The sequence below is a fragment of the Leucopleurus acutus genome (assembly GCF_964270905.1).
Source record: "Leucopleurus acutus genome assembly, chromosome: 3".
Lineage (NCBI taxonomy): Eukaryota > Metazoa > Chordata > Mammalia > Artiodactyla > Delphinidae > Leucopleurus > Leucopleurus acutus.
Genome location: NC_139145.1, coordinates 74,562,107 through 74,583,451, shown reverse-complemented (window position 1 = coordinate 74,583,451; position 21,345 = coordinate 74,562,107). Strand labels below are relative to the sequence as shown.

At 35.7% G+C, this 21,345-nt stretch overlaps 1 protein-coding gene across 5 annotated transcripts in view; it reads right to left on the bottom strand.

The window, feature by feature from the left end:
- Window positions 1-5,814: 5,814 nt before the first annotated feature.
- CEP120 (centrosomal protein 120) overlaps window positions 5,815-21,345 on the bottom strand; it is a 113,515-nt gene continuing 97,984 nt past the window's right edge. For all 5 annotated transcript variants that reach the window (XM_082837207.1, XM_082837206.1, XM_082837205.1 and 2 more), the window contains 2 exons: window positions 11,488-11,633; window positions 5,815-7,657 (listed from right to left, as the gene is read on the bottom strand). In XM_082837207.1, the coding sequence (XP_082693333.1) occupies window positions 7,423-7,657; window positions 11,488-11,633 (381 nt within the window). In that variant the 3' untranslated portion in view covers window positions 5,815-7,422. The remainder of the gene's footprint in view (window positions 7,658-11,487; window positions 11,634-21,345) is intronic.

The following is a 21,345-nucleotide window of genomic DNA, read 5'->3' as shown; positions in this document are numbered from 1 at the left end:
TTTTCTCACTTGACTGCTATTGTCACTCGTACCCAGAATTGGCTATGACACATTCTATGGAAATGCTTTGGACGCTATGGATTTTAAGGCCATCTTAGATTCCAGCTGAGTTTGCCTACATACACACCCTGCTTTGCTAGCTAAGCTTTGGGAGCACAGGCTTATAAACATACTGGGTTGTTGTTGTTTTTCTCATTCTCCCCCTATACCTACCTCTGAAGTTTTAGTGTGACTAGCAACTACTCTGATGTAGCTTATGACATAAATTGTTCCGCTGGTTCAAACAAGTTTGATGCTACTTTTAATATCAAATTTAGTATCCAAATACTCTTACAAAATCTGAGAAAAAGTCTTGATATAAAATAACATGCATGAGCAAAGCTTCTACTAATAAAGCTGTGATTGGAAACTTTGTTGCTTACTCTACTTTATAGTAACAGAATCTATCAGAAACAGAACAGTGAGTGTAGATAAAGGATGAGGAGAAGGAAAATGCAGAAATGCTATTTTGGTCATTCTTTGCTGTTGATTACATGAAGGGATTGGAGGTACACTGTCACCTGTAGTTTTTCCTGATAACCATGAAGGGTATAATCTCTTCCCAAGATTACATACTAGGAAGAACAATAGTAATACTTTATATATAACTACAGTTGACCCTTGAACAACATGGGTTTGAACTGTATGGGTCCACTTATACAAATATATATTATAGAACTATGTGATCTGTGGTTGGATCTTCAGATGCAGAACCGCAGGTAGGAGGGTCGTCCTAAAGTTACAGGTGGATTTTTGACTGCCAGGCTTGGCACTGCTAACACATGCATTGTTCAATAATCAACTGTATGTAGAACTGTATACTACATAAAGCACTTACATATAGTGTGTATGTGTATATATATATATTATATATAATAAATGTATATAAATCTATAATTTGATCTCTGTGGAACAGGCAGATTATTCTCTTTCACTTGGTAGAACAGCATGCCACTAGCAATTGCTAACTATGTACACACACTGAAGGAAGCATTGAAATGAATACTGCACATGTGCTCCAAATTTTAAGCTTAGATTCATGCCAGAATATACTAGATTGACAATTACTTCTCATGTGTACGTATACTGCTAGATTCATAGACATATTCAGATAGATCTGGACAGTGACACTGAGGTTCAAGTGATAATATAAGGGGTAAAGAGTAATCGAACCAGTGAACCCACCTGACAATTTTATAGACCTTAAGAAGAAAAAGAAAAGGTATACCACAGGAAAATTGAGGTGTGAGCTCTTCTTTCCACTCTTTCTTTCCCCCGTTTTTCTTTCTTTCTTCCTTTTCGTTTTTGGGGGGTTTATAAAGAATCTTTTACAGACAAATTTTGGGTGTCATTTGTTCCCAGTAAACACTTACACATTCATAGGGAGATAAGAGAGAAAGAAGTGTGGATTGATAACAGGGAGAGAGGTGGTAGGCCAAATGTGGGCTGGCTATTACAGTTTTTATTGGTGAAAAAAAAGTCCGTGGGCTAAATCACTTCTGAAGACTATTTATTAAACTTTCCTATTTGGTACCTTTATTCTCTTTGTGCAAATTTTACAAATTTCAGTTGGTTACCTAAATAAACTTCTGCCAGAAACCTTCAAGAGAATACCATTAATCTCATCTGCCAACAATGAAGCTAAATCAGGAATTGAAAGTTCCTTCCTTGAGGCAACAACCGGGCACTACACCAGTCTGCTATACTATCTCATCCAATCTAAACAGGATGACTCAAGATATGTGCTGAATATTAATATATCAAGTTCTTGATTTGACATCCCATTTTCAGGGCATCTTGGCACACAATCTGAACTGAATTCAAGTAATGCAATAACAGCCTTGCTTGAAATTCAGAATTTCTCTCAAGAAAACAGATGGAAATTTTAGTAACCAAATCTTTCTCAATTTTTCAGATTACAGAAAGAAGTCATAGAAATGAAATGAGTTCTTTAATGCTTTTCACCTTGCTCCATCTATGCATTAATATGAGAATTTGCTTAAAAAATGAGCAAATCTACTAGGCATAGACTCTCTCACTATTGGGTTGGCATTCACTAAAATTTACAATAATGTCAAAGTAGGATTTTGCAATAATATTTCATTTGCCCTGGCCAAGTTCTAATCTAAAATATTGAGGAAAATTCAGCACTCATCCAATGAATCTGCATGCTTTTGACTAGTTAACATGTTAATCAAGAAAAGGGTTGTGCTGTCCAACTATTAGATAAGCTATTTGGAAAAGAAAAAATATTTGTCTGTGAATTTGTGGATGAAATGTTTCCAAGAAGAAATTATAAATGGACCCTATTTTAGTTCTCTCCTATTATGAATGACAGGTTTAACATTCTTAGAAACCCTAAGAATATAATGACTACATCTTTAAAAGCCTCTAGGGATTATTGTACATTAACATATCAGAGTCAGTAAATTATTTATCTATAAATTAATCTTTCTAAACAGATTTCCACCCCCCTTCAATTTGAAAGCTAAACTTCTGAGTCTCTATTTCAGCAACTTTATATCTGAAGAGCCTACATCTGTAAAAACATTTCTAAAGAAAACATGAAGACAACCCCCAGAGAAGCAAATAAAATGAGATTTAAGTATATAGCAGCCCTTCTACTGTTACATTCCTAACAATAGTGGGTTCTAATTTGATGCCAAATAGAGGTTATATAACAAAATCAGTGAGCACTCTAGTGCTTTTGGTTTCAGTGAAAAATTTAGGTGCTTAAACATTTCCGTCTGTACTTCCACATTTACACCAAGATGGAGGAGTTATGTCTTTGTCTGCCAAGTCACAGAAGCCGAGGGCCCATCGGATAGGAAGATACATAGATTGTGTTCTAAGGCAGGTGGCAGAAGAAGTGCATGCTGGAAAGTCTGGGTTCTGAGGCCTTTGTCCCAGTTGCCAAAACACAAATATCAAAGACGGATTTGAATTTTCAAGTCATATCATGTTAAAAATTATCCACCCAGACTTTATTCAGCACTCCCACACAAACCATTTCATCAATTAATAAGACCACCAACCAACAATAAGACTACCTCACAGTAGCAACAAACTACCAGACTACCAAACTAACAGACTACCTCAATCGAAAAGATATTAAGCCTAATTTAGGGAACTAGTAATCCACTGTGAAAAATTCTCAAATTTATGTCCGTGTTCTGGACTACCTGCTAAATTAAATAACCAGTACTGTTTTGTGTTGATTTTGTCATTATTCTTTTTTAAAAGGATAATAAGACCTTAATTTTATAATACATGAAGGCATTACAATTCCAAGTTTCAAGGATGCTCCAATTTTACCTTTAGAGGTTGGGATGAAAAAGTAGCCATTAATTTTCACTAATTTCAGAATTTGCCAACAAAGGCACTACAAACGTATAATGAAGTATCTGATCCACTCCTACAATCAAGGAATGAAAAGATAGTATCTTTAAAAATGGCTTGCCAGGAGGCTCATGGGCAAAAACCCTTTTAGTATTTAAACACTGGGTAGGCAGATCTGAAGCAAACTTTTTTTTTAAATTGTAGTAAAATGTATATAACACAAAATTTTAACAATTTTAAGCATACAATTCAGTGGCGTTACATATATTCACAATGCAACCATTTCCACTATCATCATCCTCAACAGAAACTCTGTACCTATTCAGCAGTAACTCCCCAATTCCTGCACCCCCTCTCCCAGGTAACCTCTATTGTACCTTCTGTCGCAATGCAATTGAAGCATACTTTTAAAAAGCCAAACAGGGCTTCCCTGGTGGCGCAGTGGTTGAGAGTCCACCTGCCGATGCAGGGGACGCGGGTTCGTGCCCCGGTTCGGGAAGATCCCACATGCCGCGGAGCGGCTGGGCCCGTGAGCCATGGCCACTGAGCCTGTGCGTCCGGAGCCTGTGCTCCGCAACAGGAGAGGCCGCAACAGTGAGAGGCCCGTATACCGCAAAAACAAAAATAAATAAATAAAAGCCAAACAATCCAACAAACAAATCCCTCAGTTTCAACAGAGCTGGGTCAGTGAGGCCAGGAAAGCGCATTCTCCCAGTACCTCAGTCATTAATTTTTATGTCTATTTTGACTGGCAGACCATACACTATTTTTTCTTCATGAATGCAGCAACTATTGAGTACCTACCTGGGGAAGCCACTATTTTAGTCCTGGCAAATGGCAGAAAGTAAGACAGACCTAACCTCTGTCCTCATGGACCTTCTATTCTAGTTAACCATGCTTCTCCTTATCCCCACTCTAGAAATCACCTGGGAAAGTGTGCAATTTTGATAGGATACCAGTGGCACAACACATGCCCGGTATCAATAATCCATTTCCAGCATAAGAGGACTGCTCAGAGGTGTTATGGCAGAACATTATCTACCGTTCTCTATTTTAGGTCACTGCTTTACTAGGTAATGGATAAGAGCAGCTGAGCTATACTAACTGATTGATAAATGTTATACCCTTATTTGGGCCTTCTGCATCTGTTTCATTTAATTTAACATCTGATAAAATGCTATATACCATAGAAGCTGGGCATACAAAAATACTTAAGGTTTCCAGTTTTAGGATCAAATTTGGAATTTCATTTATATGAAATGTCCAGAATAGGCAAATCCACAGAGACAGAAAGTAGCTAAGTGGCTGTCAAGGGCTGGGGAGAGGGGTAAAGGGGGAATGATTGCTAATGAGTGTAAAGGGGGAATGATTGCTAATGAGCGTGGTGCTTCTTTAGGGGATGGTGAAAACGTTTCAGTATTAAATAGCAATGATGGCTGCACAACCGTGTGAATATACTAAAATTCACGGAAGTGCATACTTTAAAATGGTGAATCCTATGGTATGTGAATTATATCAATAAAAAAGTCAAGTCAGGTATTCAGTCAAGCCAGACACAATGGTAGTGAGAGGCCAAATTTTCAAAGTCCATCCATAGCTACCAGGGGACCCTTTTTATAGACTGTAAGAACCAGGTCAGTCAGTCCATTCTGAGGTGGCTGAGGACAAGCAATATGTACTGGGGCAATCTGAGGACTCAGATTCGGGCTGGGACGTATCTGGACAGAGCAGTAAGTGGATGAGAACGTCATCTGATCAGACTTGCCTGTTGTAATCTTAAATTGTTCATGCAGTGCCTTAACACATCCTTAAATCATACTCAAAACTTCCACACCTGCTGGAAGCAACAGGATCCCAAGTCTATATAGAAATCACTGGGATATACCTGTAAAGGAACTCTTGCAATTTATACAGACACGGCACCACACATACCGGGAAGACGTAGTAATACACCTTCCGCGCAGTGTGTGCTAGCCTTACACGTGGAACTAGGCTTTCTCCGTGAAAAGGAATCACAAACATTTTAAAGGTAAACTTTGTTTCACATGAAAATACCTGATGAAAGGTCTGCTGTTACATATAGTACTGAGGAAACTTCTTATTCACTCACCTACTCACTTGGTCATTCACTCATCTCTCTACTATGGTCATAACTCAACTCCCAGGCACCGATGATAATTTAGTAAGAGCAATCAGTATAAATACGGTAAATGCCACTTACAAATGAAATGTCTGTTGCTACAGGACCACAAAAAGGTGTTAAAATTTCAGACTCTCCCAATCAATTTTAGAACATATAAAAGTATCTATCTGCAATGTAATAAGCACTTAAAAACCAAAAATACAAAGTAACTTGATACAGGAAGTGCCAAGCACTTGCCCAATCCATTTAACAAAAAACTAACAGACTGCTCAGAAACTCAAAGATGCATACAAGTGTCATTTTTATTTGATGAAATACATAGCCAAAAGATTAGAGAAGGCAAACCGCACATCCATTTTAGAAACGTCCTTTTTGTTTCTTTAAATCTAAGGCCCCCTCTAGTGTTTGAAAACAGTCACATGCAGCACACAGTGCAATTGAAGGCACAGTCACAATATTTCCCCAAGACCTTCCCAAATAAAAAGAATACTTCTGTTCCATTCATGTGGCACAAAAATCAATGAGAGAAAATATACAGCCATAATTAATACTTCACATTCTTGCTATAATTCACATATTCATTATTCTCTCAGTAATTTCTCTATTTACTCTTGGGTTGTTTTCAGATTAATACTTGTTAACAAGGGGGGAGGAAAAAAACATATAAAGCATGTAGGGACTTTAATTTCCCAAACAAGAAATACACCACCTTGAAAACAACAGAAAATTTAGTGTCACCAAATAGCCTATTCTGTTTTTGTGGAAGTTATCAGTAAATATTTCTTAAATATATACTTAAAATTTATTATATTTGGAAGTAAGAAATTTTAAACTACATATATTTCAAAGCTCACCTAATCTGTGAATTTGCTAATCAAACCTTTTTAGTACCCTGTAAAAGGAAGTGGAAAGTGTTGCTTTGAGGGCAAATGTTGGCTCTGAAGAATACGATGTAAAGGAATTCTTAAAAATTTATACTGACATGGCACTACATAAATCCAATGGCTTAATCTCATGTTCTTTTGTAAAAGACTGATTAAATTCAGGGGGAGTCAAAAATAGTAGGTCTTCACTCTACTTTCTTAGCGAAAGCGTTTATGCATCTGTTTCCATGTTTTATTACAGAGGGTTTACATTAACAACTAGTATTACTATTACTGCAAAATGAATTCTCTATTTTTAACAAAAGAAAACAATGCAATCTTGAGCAGGAGACTGACAGAGAAAACTTACTAAGCTATTACTTCATATTCTTAAAAGTTAAGAGTATACTAAAAAATTGAAAATTCAATAGCTGTTGAAACAAGTTTAATCTGTATTAACTTTATTTAAATAAATGACTAATTTGTCACTCAACAGATCACAAATGGCTTCTCTGCACTGATCCTGCTTTCTGTTTTCGAACGTGTCACCTGCAAATGTTACAAGTTAAAAAAGACAGCTCATCTAAAATGAATTAAATAAAACTAGCTGCATTTACAAGTCGTCTCAACTTTTAAGATACCTCTATTCAAATGAACAGGACAGCATTTTTAAAGTGCAACATGTACTCTTTTGGCTCAACATAAAAAATTATGTAACTGGAAATTACTACAGTCATTTCTCTGAGAACAAATTTAGTGAAAAGCTGTTTTGAAAGTTAGCCATGAAATTATAAATTATGAGAAACACTGAAAAGTCATTAAAAATGAGAATATAAAACGCAATTACAAATAAACCAGAGTGGGAGAGGTAGCATAAAGTAAATAAAATCGAATAAATACTATACAATAACATACAAAATTTTGCTTATAAAAAACTGAAAATTGCATTGTAAAACATCCATTTTCCCTTCTTTTGAGGGCTTTACTATTAAATTAAAATTTAGACCTGGAGTCTCTGTGAAGATTTTCCAAATGTTATTAATTACTGGCATTGTTTTTTGCCAAAATCTCTCCGATCTGTCGGTCAAGTTCACTTATTATTCGATCCTCATGATTATACACACCCGTCCTCATCAAAGTATCCCTTTCTTCTATGAGGCGAGTCAAATAATCATCCAAACCTTCTTCCAATGCACTGCCATGTGGGCCATCCATTTTTCCACTCGCAATCTCTCTGGAATCCTGGTACTGTTTTTGTTCTTGTTGCCTTAACCTGAGAAGTCAAGAACGCATGCCACTCTAGCAAGCAACAAACACTCTTGGTTTTCGGTTAACAACACCACTTAAAAACAAAATGATTTAGTGGTAAAATACATTTTTTAGTAATATTTTCAGGAAGAAAACAAAAACCACTTGGTTGGGCAGAGTTAGGGCACTTATAAAAGACAGTTTTAAAAACAATACTTGTTTTTCTAATTATATAATACATGAAAACTGTAGAAATTTGGGGAATGTGTAGAAAAGAAAATCATCACAATCTTATTAACCAGAGATAACCAATCTGAGTAATAATTTTCTGTATTCTCAATTTAAAAATGCATGTATTTTAAACACAGTATTGCTAACTTTTTAGAAAACTATATAGGCAATTCTGTACATTATATGTATCACTTATTACTATAATGAATATCTTCCTATATCATTATTATTGATCTTTAGGTTGTTATTAAACTTTTGTTATGTTTTTTGAACATAAAATTTTCTTCTAAATTCACCCCACAAATATTTACTCTTACTAATAAACAGTGCTAGGTTTGGGGGATACTGCAGTTGAATCAAGAAGAAAAGTTCCCGTTATTATGGAGCTTATATTACTAAGTATTCATAGAAAGTGATATTCTATAGCTGTGAATGCCTGGTTCAAAGGGCATGTACATTTTAAGAGACTGTATGGATAGCTTCAAGTTATATGCATGATGATCTTATCTAAGAGATGAAGAAAGGGGAGCAGGTGCCAGCCTGGGATTTGGGTCTTTACAATGGAATATCATCAATCACTTTACCTTGAAAATGGGAAGTATACTTGGCATTACTATCACTTAGTAAGTATACTAAGTTTGGACACAGAGTAGGTTTTAATTTAATTTGGAATCTACAACTAAGACATAACTTTATACTCTACGTAACTGGCTACGAAAATATTTAATTTGCAACTACCCCTAACCTTTGTCTTTATAAATAAGATAAAAAAGCAATTGAGTCTAAGGCCCTGCTTCTAGATGGTCTTCATGGTAAGTAAGCCAATGAGAACCAAATCCACTTCTCAAATTACACATGGCGTTTGGGGGGGAGAGGGAGGAAGAGCCTGGGAGGAGAGTGTCCTGCCCCGACAGACAAGGAGCACTGGGAGTGTACAGTCTTGTTTGTTCATATACCTCTCTGAAACCTGAACTGACTCCTAAGATCCCTCACAAAAGAACAAGAAACTGAGGTATACAGTCCAAAAAGGACACCAAATACCTCTCTCTGTTCTAAGAAAAAAACCCTAAATAGTGAGGGCCCTGTGCTTTGAGACTGGGGTGGAAATCAAGTGATTAATGGGACACTAGTAAAACTGAGCAACACATGGGGATGAGTAAGAGAAGATTTCTGAATAGCTGTTTCCCCTACTCTAACTCTTACAACAGCTCTCTTGGAGGAAGAGGTCCTCTTGGGAGATTAATGACACACAGTGCCAGACTATGTACCAGGAAGTTCAACCATCTCCCTGTTCATCTGTTTATGCATGAAGGACAAATGAAATTTTTACACAACTGAGAGATTATCCCTATCAAGTCTTTACTAAAATGCAATCAACATTCATGATCACAACAGGATTTTAGAACCCGTGGCTGAAGAAGTCCATAAAGTTATCAAAGGAAACTTTACTTCCCTGACAAACACTATGTATGGACTCCACTCACCCAGCTTCGTGTCACTAGGAACTTACTGCTTTTAGAATTGCTGTTAGAAAGTTCCTTCTTATATTGAACTCAGTATGCGCCTTTATACTCTCCAATAACTGGCTATGATTCTGTTCAAGAGGAAATCCTACTGAGTTATTTTTAACATGGTAGCCCTCCAGCTATCTGAAGAGAACTTTCTAATACTTTGCCCAAGACTTCTCTACAAATTAATATCCTTCACTCTCCTAACCACTTTTTGGTCACATTCCTTTGGCAGCTCTCTAGGTAGCTGATTTCCCTTAAAGTCTGTTGCACACTGGTAAGAACAACCCAGAGGTGGTTTTACCACAGTGTGTATTGAACACTCCTTCTATGAATGTCCCTAACTGCACTGGCTCTTTGGCAGCCAAGTCACATTGTTAGTAGTAGTCACTTAAACCCTCCTAGGCTTCCTCACATCAACTGTTTTATTATGTCTTGCCCATCACTTGAGAGATTTTTCTTATAATTTATACAGAGAACTCTGCTTTTGTTTCTAATGTATTTAATCTTGTTGGTTTCAGTTCTCCCTAAATCTTAACTGATTAAGACATTAATAATAAGTTTTAATTTTATATGACTTATCGGCAAATAGCTATCTTCGTTTAAACCACCAAAACAGTGCTCGGCAAACAGTAGGTGCTTAATATGTATTTGCTAAACTAAAACAAATTGCTATATATAATAGCAAAATTTTGCAAGGCAAAGGACATGTTAAAATTAATTTGTAACATCTTCCAAACCTATGACATAGTAGATACCAAATAAATATTTGCTGAACAAAAAGAGAATAATAGTGTGAATTGAGCCCTGTAGCATGCATTATAGACCTTGACCTTTTCCAACTGATATTTATACATTAATATTCTAAATGCAGTGGTGTAATTCAGCTCCAAACCCACCTAATATAGTGACTGAATTTTCCCCATTTATATAGGGATATATCATGGGATATTCTGTCAAATGTATGTCCTATGTACACATTGTGTCCTCCCAAAATTCATATGTTTAAAGCCCCAGCCCAAAATGTGATGGTATTTGGAGATGGAACCTTTGGGAGATGATTAGGTTTAGATGAGATCATGAGCAGGGGTGTCATGATGAGATTTATGCACTTACTAGAAGAGACACAGTAGAGCTTGTGAGGACACAGAGGTAAGGCAGCTGTCTAACAAGTCAGGAAGAGAGTCCTCACCAGAAACTAACCATGCTGGCACTTTGATCTTGAACTTTTAGCCTCCAGGACTGTGAGAAAATAAATTTCTGTTGTTTAAGTCACCCAATCTATGGTATTTTGTTATGCCAGCCTGAGCTAAGACAGTATGCTTCGCTGCAACAAAAATACTAGTCTCTTGCTAAACTAAGTTAGAAAGTCTTCCTGTACACTCCCCTTAAAAAGACAGTAATTTGTTCTAATACTGCTTCCTAATGATTACTTTTCTAACATCAAATACTTGAAATTGTAACTAAGATGAACATGACACTATAGAGAAGCCCACTGTTGCAGAGTAGTTAAAAATACAACCTCTGGAATTAGATATGAACTCTGGCTCCCCGATTTACTAGCTGTGTGACCTTGGAAAGGGTACTTAAATCTCTTTAATCCTTGGTTTCTTCATCTCGAAATGGGGATAATATCTTCCTCAAAAAGTTGCTTCGAGGATTAAAAAAAGTGGAGATAGGCATATAAGGCATTTAAAATAGCTGCTGACACACACGGCAATAATTAAGAGCTATATTCTGTATTACTTACATTAAGAATATAACAATATTTGAAATTTATTTTACTTTATGTAATTAAAAATTCAGTATAATCAATTACCTTGAAATAGTAGCAATAATCCTAAAATAGTCACACAGGACTAAAATTTAAAGTACTAATCCTATGAGTGGAAACAAAAAAGCTAAATACGGCTACGTTCATGGCAAAAAAATGTTAAGAGTAATGGTCTTTGGCAAAGATTTTCTATTGTATAATTCAGCTACATTTTATATATGATGTACCTTATTCTTGAAAGACCTGATGTTGTACTTTCCCTAGACCAATGACTAAATAAAAAGTTGTCCTATTTGAACTTTAGTTTTTGTATGAAAAAAAGTAATTTCTTAGTTATTATACCTGTTCAGTTCATTTCTTATATCCAACAATTCTTGTCTCTCGGTGTTTACTGTATCTTTTTCCTCAGCAGCCAAGTAACGTAGTCTCATCTGTTCCAACTCTTCTTGCTGTTTTTTAAGACGAGCCATTTGACTTTCTTGCTCCCGCTTGAAAGAAACAAGGCAGATCTCTAATGTTAGGAATAAATATATTTTTGACTTTGACTTATGATTATAATCCTCCTTGACAGCACCCATGATAGAGCCACACACTGCAGATTCTATTATCTAGAAAGCCCAGGTTCTCTTTACAAACTTTTCTGTGATCTCCCTTCTTGTTATAAGCCATAACCACTCACGGCCCAATCAGTGATTGAGGTTAGCTAAATATCGTAAGATCTAATAGTAGTTAGAGGCAAGAAAGAGTCTGCTATCAACACAATGAGTTGCCACAGGACCAATGGTAAGAGAAGTATTTAAGAAATGGTTAATTATACAAAATCATCTAAGAAATTACAATTATATAAAGGAATGGTAAATTATACAAATTAATTATACAAAATACAAATTATACAAAGAGGTACTAAGGTTCAATAACTGTCCCTGTACTAGTAACTCCACTCCTACCTCAAGAAATAATATGCCTTTCCACTCTTTTCTCAAGGCTTACATAGAAATCTATGCACATGATAAAATTTCTTTTATATAAATGTGTGACATTCCACACAATGGATATTCCATGATTTAGTCAACCACTCTCTCAATAACAGACATTTTGGAATGCTGCAGTAAGACATCCTGTCATCTAACACAGTTAGCTCATGAATCTTTCTATATATTTCCTTAGGGATCAGAAGTGCTTTTCTTTCTTTAGGACAGAACCCCTAAATGGGAAAGCTTAGATCAATAGGTAATATCATCTTTTTTAAAAAAGAAGCGTTTACTGAATAATAACAAAACTACCAAATCATAAAGGTGCACTTTGGTCAAATTTTACAAAGTGAACTACTCACATAACCACCATCCAGCACAAGAAACAGGAGATTATCATAACCCCAGAAGCCCCTCTGTGCTCCCGCCCAAGTCACTGACCACTCATCCTTCACCAAAGATAGGACTAATTTCTAACACCATGAGTAAGTTTTCACTGCTTTGAACTTTGTGTACGTGGAACTGTACAATGTAAGTTTATGTCTGGCTTCTTTCGCTAAACATTTTTTCAGATCCGTTCGTATTATGTGTAGTTGATGATTCACAGTACTACTTAGCATTCTATTGGATGAATATACAGTCTTTTCATTCCACTGCCGAGGGATATTTGCATTAAGTTTCCAGTTTTGTATTTTAAAGCTGATGTGAACATTATCGTACATTCATGGACTTTCGTATGCATTTCTACTGTGTATATACGTGCGATTCAAAGTGCTGGGTCATTGGGTTTAAGAATTTCAATATTAGTAAATATCGTCTGTTTTTAAAGTAGTAGTACTAATTTACACTCCCATGTAAGCATTCCAGTGCTCTACACTCTTGCCAAAACTGGGTAATGTCAGTTTTTTCTTTTTTTTTTTTTTTCATTTAAACCATTCTGATAACTTATGCAGTGGTATCTCATGATTTTATTTTGCATTTTTTCAAATACTAATGAGGTTGAACGTGTTTTAATATTTTTAATGGCATTCTTATTCTGTAAAATTCCTGTTCAACCATTTGGCCTTTTGCTCTACTTGGCAGTCCATCCTTCCTTATTGATATGTGTGTGGTTCTTTACATATACTGGATAAATCCTTTGTCAATTATTTAAATTGTAAATATTTTCCACTAGTCTTTGTCTTGCCTTTTACTTTAATGGTGTTGTTTATTTAATTCTAATATGGTCCAAATTTATCTGTCTTTTTGTCTGCCTCAGTTTTTTAATTTTTATTTATTTATTTGGTTGTATGGGGTCTTAGTTGCGGCATGCACGTGGGATCTAGTTTGCTGACCAGGGATCAAACCCAGGCTCCCTGCATTGGTAGCGTGGGGTCTTATCCACTGTGCCACCAGGGAAGTCCCTATGTGCCTGTTTTGAAGACACTACTTTACATTACCCTCTTGAAGCTTCATTTATCAAAAACTCATATGCAATTGGTTTTGTGTATGGTGAGATCAAGTTTCTTCTTCTCCGCATATAGAGCTCCAATTGACTTAGCAACATTTACTGGAAAACAACTTTTTCCCCCACTGCTTGGCAGTGTCACCTGTTATACATCACCTCTGTCCTTTTATATGAGTTGTTTCTGGACTCTCTATCCTTCCAGTAAACTTCACTGTCTTAATTACTGTAACTTTTGTAACAATAACTCTGGATATATGATAGTATGTCTTCTGTCTTCAAAATTCTTAGTTATTCTTGACTTGTGTATTTTCATATAAATATCAATTTCTAGGGTGGAAAAAAAAGGCCTGCTGGAACTGCTTATGATTATGCTGAATCTACAAATCAATTTGGCCAAAACCATTATCTTTACAATATTAATTCTTCAAACAGTGAACACAGTTTACCTCTCCAATTATTGAGGTCTTCTTTTATTTTGTCTAACAATATTTTATACTTCTCTATATACTGACTAGCATCTTTCTTGGAATGTGCGCCTAAGAGTTTCAAGTTTTTAAATGCTACTGCAAATGGCAGAGTTTAAAAATTTCTGTTCTCTGTCTCTGGTATAGAGAATTAAAATTGATATTTACATACTCATTTTGTTTCCAGCAAGCTTGCTAAACTCACTTATTAATTCTAATAGTTCATCTGTAGATACTTTCTGGTTTACTATGTACATAACAACTGTCATCTGCAAATGACAACAGTTTTACTTTTTCCTTTCCAGATGATAGACCCTTTCGGCCTGTTACACTGGATAGAACCTCTAGTACAATATTAAGAAATGATAATAGAGGGCATTTTTCTCTCATTCCTGATCTCAGAGGAAAACCTTTAAGAAATATTTTTTGGTAGGTTTTATTAGATTAAGAAATTTCCCCTACATTCTTAGTTTGCTAAGAATTGTTACTATGAATGGGTACTAACTTTTTCTGCATTTTTGATAGGAGCATTTGATTTCTTCTCCTTTATTTTTTTTTCTTTTATAAATTTATTTATTTTTGGCTGCATTGGGTCTTTGTTGTTGGGTCTTCGTTGCTGCGTGCGGGCTTCCTCTAGTTGTGGTGAGTGGGTTTCTCATTGCAGTAGCTTCTCCGAGTTTCGTAGCTCGGGCTCTAGGCGCACGGGCTTCGGTAGTTGCGGCACGTGGGCTCAGTAGTTGTGGCTCACGGGCTCTAGAGTGCAGGCTCAGTAGTTGTGGCACACGGGCTTAGTTGCTCTGTGGCATGTGGGATCTTCCCGGACCAGGGCTCGAACCCGTGTTCCCTGCATTGGCAGGTGGATTCTTAACCACTGCGCCACCAGGGAAGTCCTCCTTTATTTTTTAAGGGGGTAAATAGTAAACTTCCCCTTTGTTTAATAAATAAACTTAGTTGTGATGCTTACAAGTTTTATATCTATGTTCATGAGATTGGCCAATTAATTTTCTTATAATGTCCTTGTCAGATTTTAGGATCAAGATAATGCTGGTCTCGTTTTTTTAAAAAGTGAGAAGTATTCTCTCTTCATAGTTTCTGAAACAGTTTGTGTAAGATTAGTGTTAGTTCTTTCTAAAATGTTTACTAAAATTGAAACGTGAAGCCACTTAGGTCTGGAGCCTTCTTTTGGTGAAGGTTTTTCATTACATATTAAATTTCTCTAATAGCTATATGACTAATTCTATTATCTGTTTCTTTTTGTATTGGTTTTGTGAGTTCTGTCTCTCATATTCACATAAAAGTTTCATACCATTCTCTTATCTCCTTAAATGTCTGTGGATCTGTAGCCCTGTCCCATTTTTTTTAAACATTGATATTGGGAGTTACTGCCTATTGTTTTGGTCCTTGAACACTCTTTGCCAACTTTGTTGATTTTGCTGTACATTTTCCCCATATTTCATCAATTTTTACTCATTTTGATTATTTCCTTCCTCCTAATTTCCTATTTGCTTACTGACTGTTTGAAAGAGATATTTAGAGAGTAGATTTCATGCTTTTCTTATTGATATTTTTCAAGTGAACCTGAGGCTATAAATCTCCTTAAGCACAATTGTCATTAAAGCTCATGTCTTTACATGTTTTAAATATTTAGTTCAAGACATTTTCTAATTTCATTTGTGGTCTCCAATTTAGCCATGGGTTATAAGAAGTGTACTATTTCAATCATGGGGGATACTTATTATCTTTTTATTACTAATTTCTAGCTTAATCTCACTGTGCTCAGAGAACATATTCTGAATTACAATCCTCTGAAATTTGTTTAGAATTGCTGTTCGATTCAGCATATGAGCAATTTAGCTAAATGTTCCAGTGCACTAGAAAATGATGTGTATCCTGGGACTTGTTTATTTATTTATTTTTTAAAGGGCTTCAAATGCTTGGCTATCTATCTATTTATTTATGGCTGTGTTGGGTCTTCATTTCTGTGTGAGGGCTTTCTCTAGTTGTGGCAAGTGGGGGCCACTCTTCATCGCGGTGCACGGGCCTCTCACTATCGTGGCCTCTGTTGTTGCAGAGCGCAGGCTCAGTAGTTGTGGCTCACGGGCCTAGTTGCTCTGCAGCATGTGGGATCCTCCCAGACCAGGGCTCGAACCTGTGTCCCCTGCATTATCAGGCAGATTCTCAACCAATGCACCACCAGGGAAGCCCCCTGGGACTTTTTTGATGAAGTATTCTACATATAACAATGGTTAGGTCATCTAAATCTTCTAAATCTTATTATCCATTGTTGGTTTGCTCTATCAGTTCCCAAGAGGGTTACGGTAAAATCTACCATTATTATGCGTTTGTCCATTTCTCCTTTTAGTTCTATTAATTTTTGCTTTATATAAATTTGTGGCTGTTACCAGGAACACTCAATGTAGAACTGTTGTCAACTTCTAGGTGACTGACCCTTTTATGATTATGAAAACTCTTAATCTACAGTAATGCCTCTTGCCCTAGAGTCTAAGCTCTGTGGGTTAATATTAATGTAACATACAATTTCCCCTCTTTTTAAATTCAACCATTTTGTACTTATAGTTAAAGCGTCCTTATATTTAAGTCACATACTGTTGTTTTTTTAATTCAGGTTTTAGTTGAATATGTCTTTAATAATGGTATTCAGTCCATTTATATTTAAAGAAATGGGTGATATATATGGGTTTAAATCTTTACATATTACTATTTTCTACTTCTTCCATCTATTTTATGTTCTGCTTCTCTCCTTTTGTCTTTTTTTAGATTTACCTAACGTTTTATGTCATTCTATTTTTCCCTTCTATCAGCTTATTTTTACTCTTCTTTTACATAGAAATTAGGACCTTTACAACTTCACAGAAAATGCAACATACTTTAAACATTTTAACTCTATTTATCCCTTCATATCTTTTGTATTATTATTTGCCATGAATTTTAATTCTCTATATTTTAAACCCAACAAATACTGTGATTATTGTTTTCTCCCAATTTTTGTTAGTCTGAAAGTCTTACGTCGCTTTCAATAATGAAGTACATTTTCACTGGCTACTCAATTTAGGTGGGCCATTACTTCTTTTCAGTACTTTAAGGATGTTATTCCACTATGAATTCCTTTACTACTGTTGAAAGTTCATCTGTCAATCTCATTGTTGCTCCTGTGAAGGAAACGTTTCCCTCTTCATCCATGGCTTTAAATATTTTCTTTGCTTTGGGGCTATTTTTTTAAATTAATTTTTATTGGACTACAGTTGATTTACAATGTTGTGTTAGTTTCTGCTCTACAGCAAAGTGAATCAGTTATACATATAAATATATCCACTCTTTTTTAGATTATTTTTCCATATAGGTCATTACAGAGTATTGAGTAGACTTCCCTGTTCTATACAGTAGGTTCTTATTTGTTAACTATTTTATATATAGTAGTGTGTATATGTCAATCCCAAACTTCTAACTTACCCCTCCTTCCCCCTTTCCCCCTGGTAACCATATGTTTGTTTTCTATAACTGTGACTCTCTTTCTGTTTTGTAAATAAGTTCATTTGTACCATTTTTTTAGATTCCACATATAAGTGATATCATATGATCTTTTTCTTTCTCTGACTTACTTCACTCAGTATGACAATCTCTAGGTCCATTCATGTTGCTGCAAATGGCATTATTTCATTCTTTCTTTATGGCTGAGTAATACTCCATTGTACATACGTACCACATCTTCTTCTTTATCCTTTCCTCTGTCAATGGACATTTAGGTTGCTTCCATGCCTTGGCTATTGTAAATAGTGCTGCAATGAACACTCGGTGCACGTATGGTTTTCTCCAGATATATGCCCAAGAGTGGAATTGCTGGATCACATGGTAGCTGTTTTTTAAGTAACCTCCATACTGTTTTCCATAGTGGTTGTACCAATTTACATTGCAACCAACAGTGTAGGAGGGTTCCCTTTTCTCTACACCCTCTCCAGCATTTACTGTTTGTAGACCTTTTTATGATGGCCATTCTGACCAGTGTGAGGTGATACCTCATTGTAGTTTTGACTTGCATTTTTCTAATAACTAGTGATGTTGAGCCTCTTTTCATGTACTTTTTGGCCATGTGTATGTCTTCCTTGGAGAACTGTCTATTCAGATCTTCTGCCCATTTTTTGATTGGGTTGTCTGTTTTTTTTCATATTGAGCTGCATGAGCTGTTTGTATATCTTGGAGATTAATCCCTTGTCAGTAGCTTCATTTGCAAATATTTTCTCCCATTCTGTGGGTTGTCTTTTCCTTTATGGTTTCCTTTGCTGTGCAAAAGCTTTTAAGCTTGATTAGGTCCCATTTGTTTATTTTTGTTTTCATTTTCATTACTCTAGGTGGTGGATCTGAAAAGATATTGCTGTGAGTTATGTCAGAGTTTCTGCCTATGTTTTCCTCTAAGAGTTTTATAGCGTCTGGTCTTACATTTAGGTGTTTAATCCATTTTGAGTTTATTTTTGTGTATGGTGTTAGAGAACGTTCTAATTTCATTCTTTTACATGCAGCTGCCCAGTTTTCCCAGCACCACTTATTGAAGTGGCTGTCTTTTCTCCACTGCATATTCTTGCCTCCTTTGTCATAGATTAGGTGACCATGGGTGCATGGGTTTATCTCTGGACTTTCTATCCTGTTCCATTGATCTATATTTCTGTCTTTGTGCCAGTACCATACCGTTTTGATGACTGTAGCTTTGTAGTATAGCCTGAAGTCAGGGAATCTGATTCCCCCAGCTCCGTTTTTCTTTCTCAAGATTGCTTGGGCTATTTGGGGTCTTTTGTGTTTCCACAGAAATTGTAAATTTTTTTGTTCTAATTCGGTGAAAAATGCTATTGGTAATTTGATAGGGGTTGCACTGAATCTGTAGATTGCCTTGGGTAGTCATTTGGACAATACTGATTCTTCCAAACCAAGAACGTGGTATATCTTTCCATCTCTTTGTGTCATCTTTGATTTCTTTCATCCGTATCTTATAGTTTTCTGAGTACAGGTCTTTTGCCTCCTTAGGTAGGTTTATTCCTGGCTATTTTATTCTTTTTGATGTGATGGTAAATGGGATTGTTTCCTTAATTTCCCTTCTGATCTTTCATTGTTAGTGTATAGGAATGCAAGAGATTTCTGTGTATTAATTTTGTATCCTGCAACTTTACCAAATTCATTAACGAGCTCTAGTAGTTTGACTATTTTAAATTATTTACAAAAGAGACCCAGCAGAGTTCTCTAGCTCTTCTATTATGTGAAGACAGTGGAAAGATGGCCATTTATGAATGGGGAAGTGGGCCCTCTCGACACAGGACTTGACCATGTGTACACTTTGATCTCAGACTTCCAGCCTTCAGACATGTGAGAAACAAATTTCTGTTGTTTATAAGCCATCTAGTCTGTGCTATTTGGTTACAGCAGCCCAAACAGACTAACACAGGGGTCTGTGGCTACACAAAAAGTAGTCAGTCTCATATACCCTATCCTGTATGTCACTTATGTTCTTTGTTGTATTTTCCATCCATTCTTCTGTTCCAGTTTAGACACTTTTTATTGGTTTATCTTCAGTTCACATATCCTTGGTTCTGCTGTTAATTCATCTATTAATCTTACAATTCATTTGTGATACTTTTCAGTTCCAGAATGTCTATATGATTGAAAAGGTTCTACTTCTCTAATACATCTCTCCATCATATCACCTATTTTCTAGTAGTTATCTCTAACTTTGTGTCTGGTGATTCCAAAATCTGTTGATTTATTTCTGTTGAGCAAAAGACAATAAGACATTCCACATGCAAGTCTAATAAACAAATGAAAAGATGCTCAAAGTCAGTAATCGGGGAAATGAAAATTTAAGCCACAGAATGATATGATTTCAGACCCACCAAACTGGAAAAAATTAATACATCTGATAACAGCCAAGTGTTAGACATGGTGTGAAGAATAACAATTATACACCATTCTTGGGAACTGCAGATTTGTACAACCACTTTGGAAAGTAATTTCACAACATTTAGTGAAGCAGAAGAAATGAGTGAACCCTATGACCAGAAGTTCTACTTTTAGATTTAAACACTAGAGAAAAATTTTAATGTATAAAATATTTCACTGTTGTCTTATTATGAGAAAACTTAGAATATTCATATGTTTAAGTTTTATAAAGCAATAAAATAAACTTTAGCTACTGCATCAAAATAGCTAAATTTTGAATCACACAAGGTAGTCACAGAAGAATGATTCAAACAGAATATTTCCATGTATATAAAGTTTAAAAACATACAAAAGTAAACTGTTGTTTACTGATATTTTTAATACCTTATAAGCTTATAAAGAAAAGCAAAGGAATAATAAATACCAAATTCAGCTAAGTAGTTACCTGTGGAGAGGATGCAGGTTAGAAAAGGCACAAGGAGCACTGATAATGCTGTTTCTTACACTAGAAGGTGGGGGTTGAAGTGCAGAAGAATCTTCTTTCTTCCCCCTCTTTGGAATGTATGATATATTTCATTTAAAGAGTAATTATTAAAAAATAAAGGAAAAGAAATCCAGACAAGGATACACCAAGTTGTTATCTCTGGCTGAGGAGGTGATAAGGTTACCAGTGACTATTATTTTTCTATGTCATGATGCTGCAAAATTTGGATTTCTTTTACACTAAGCAAATATAATTGCAAACAGGAAAAAATTGGTCAATTATTTAATTTTAGGTTATTTTGTAAAACTGTATGAAACTTGAAACATTTTAATCCTTAAACATAAGAAAAGCCTTTAAATGCCTTGAATTTTTAGTCAAGTATATATCATTAATAATAATCACACATGCACACACAAAAATTAGAGGTTAGAGGAAGAAATCCTCTCTGCTGCCAGGTGCTCTGGGTTAAAGGCTCCTCAATCAAGTGAGTATAATCTTTATTTTGCCTTGGCTGCCTATAAATCCAGAGAGGAGATGTAAACATGCATACACTAGACTAAACAGCGGCTAAAACGTGGCCACTACTTACTCTCCCACTCACACATACCATGTAAGTCTGTGGGAAAAAACTTACAGCTAAACTAAGGAGCTCAAGTCAAGTTTTCTGAAAATAACCCAGAGCTGACAAGTCAGTAGGAGGGCCTGGATGGTTTCAAGACACAGTTTTTAACCAAGACTTGGACCTCCAACTGTTTTCTTAAACAAAGATTTACATCCCATCCTTGGCTAAATTACTTGTAAATTAATCAAATTAATTACTCTGAGTGGATAAGCAGGAGGCTGGACAAGATAGTGCTGATGTCAGCCAATGAAGTCTGTGTTGTTTTAACTAAA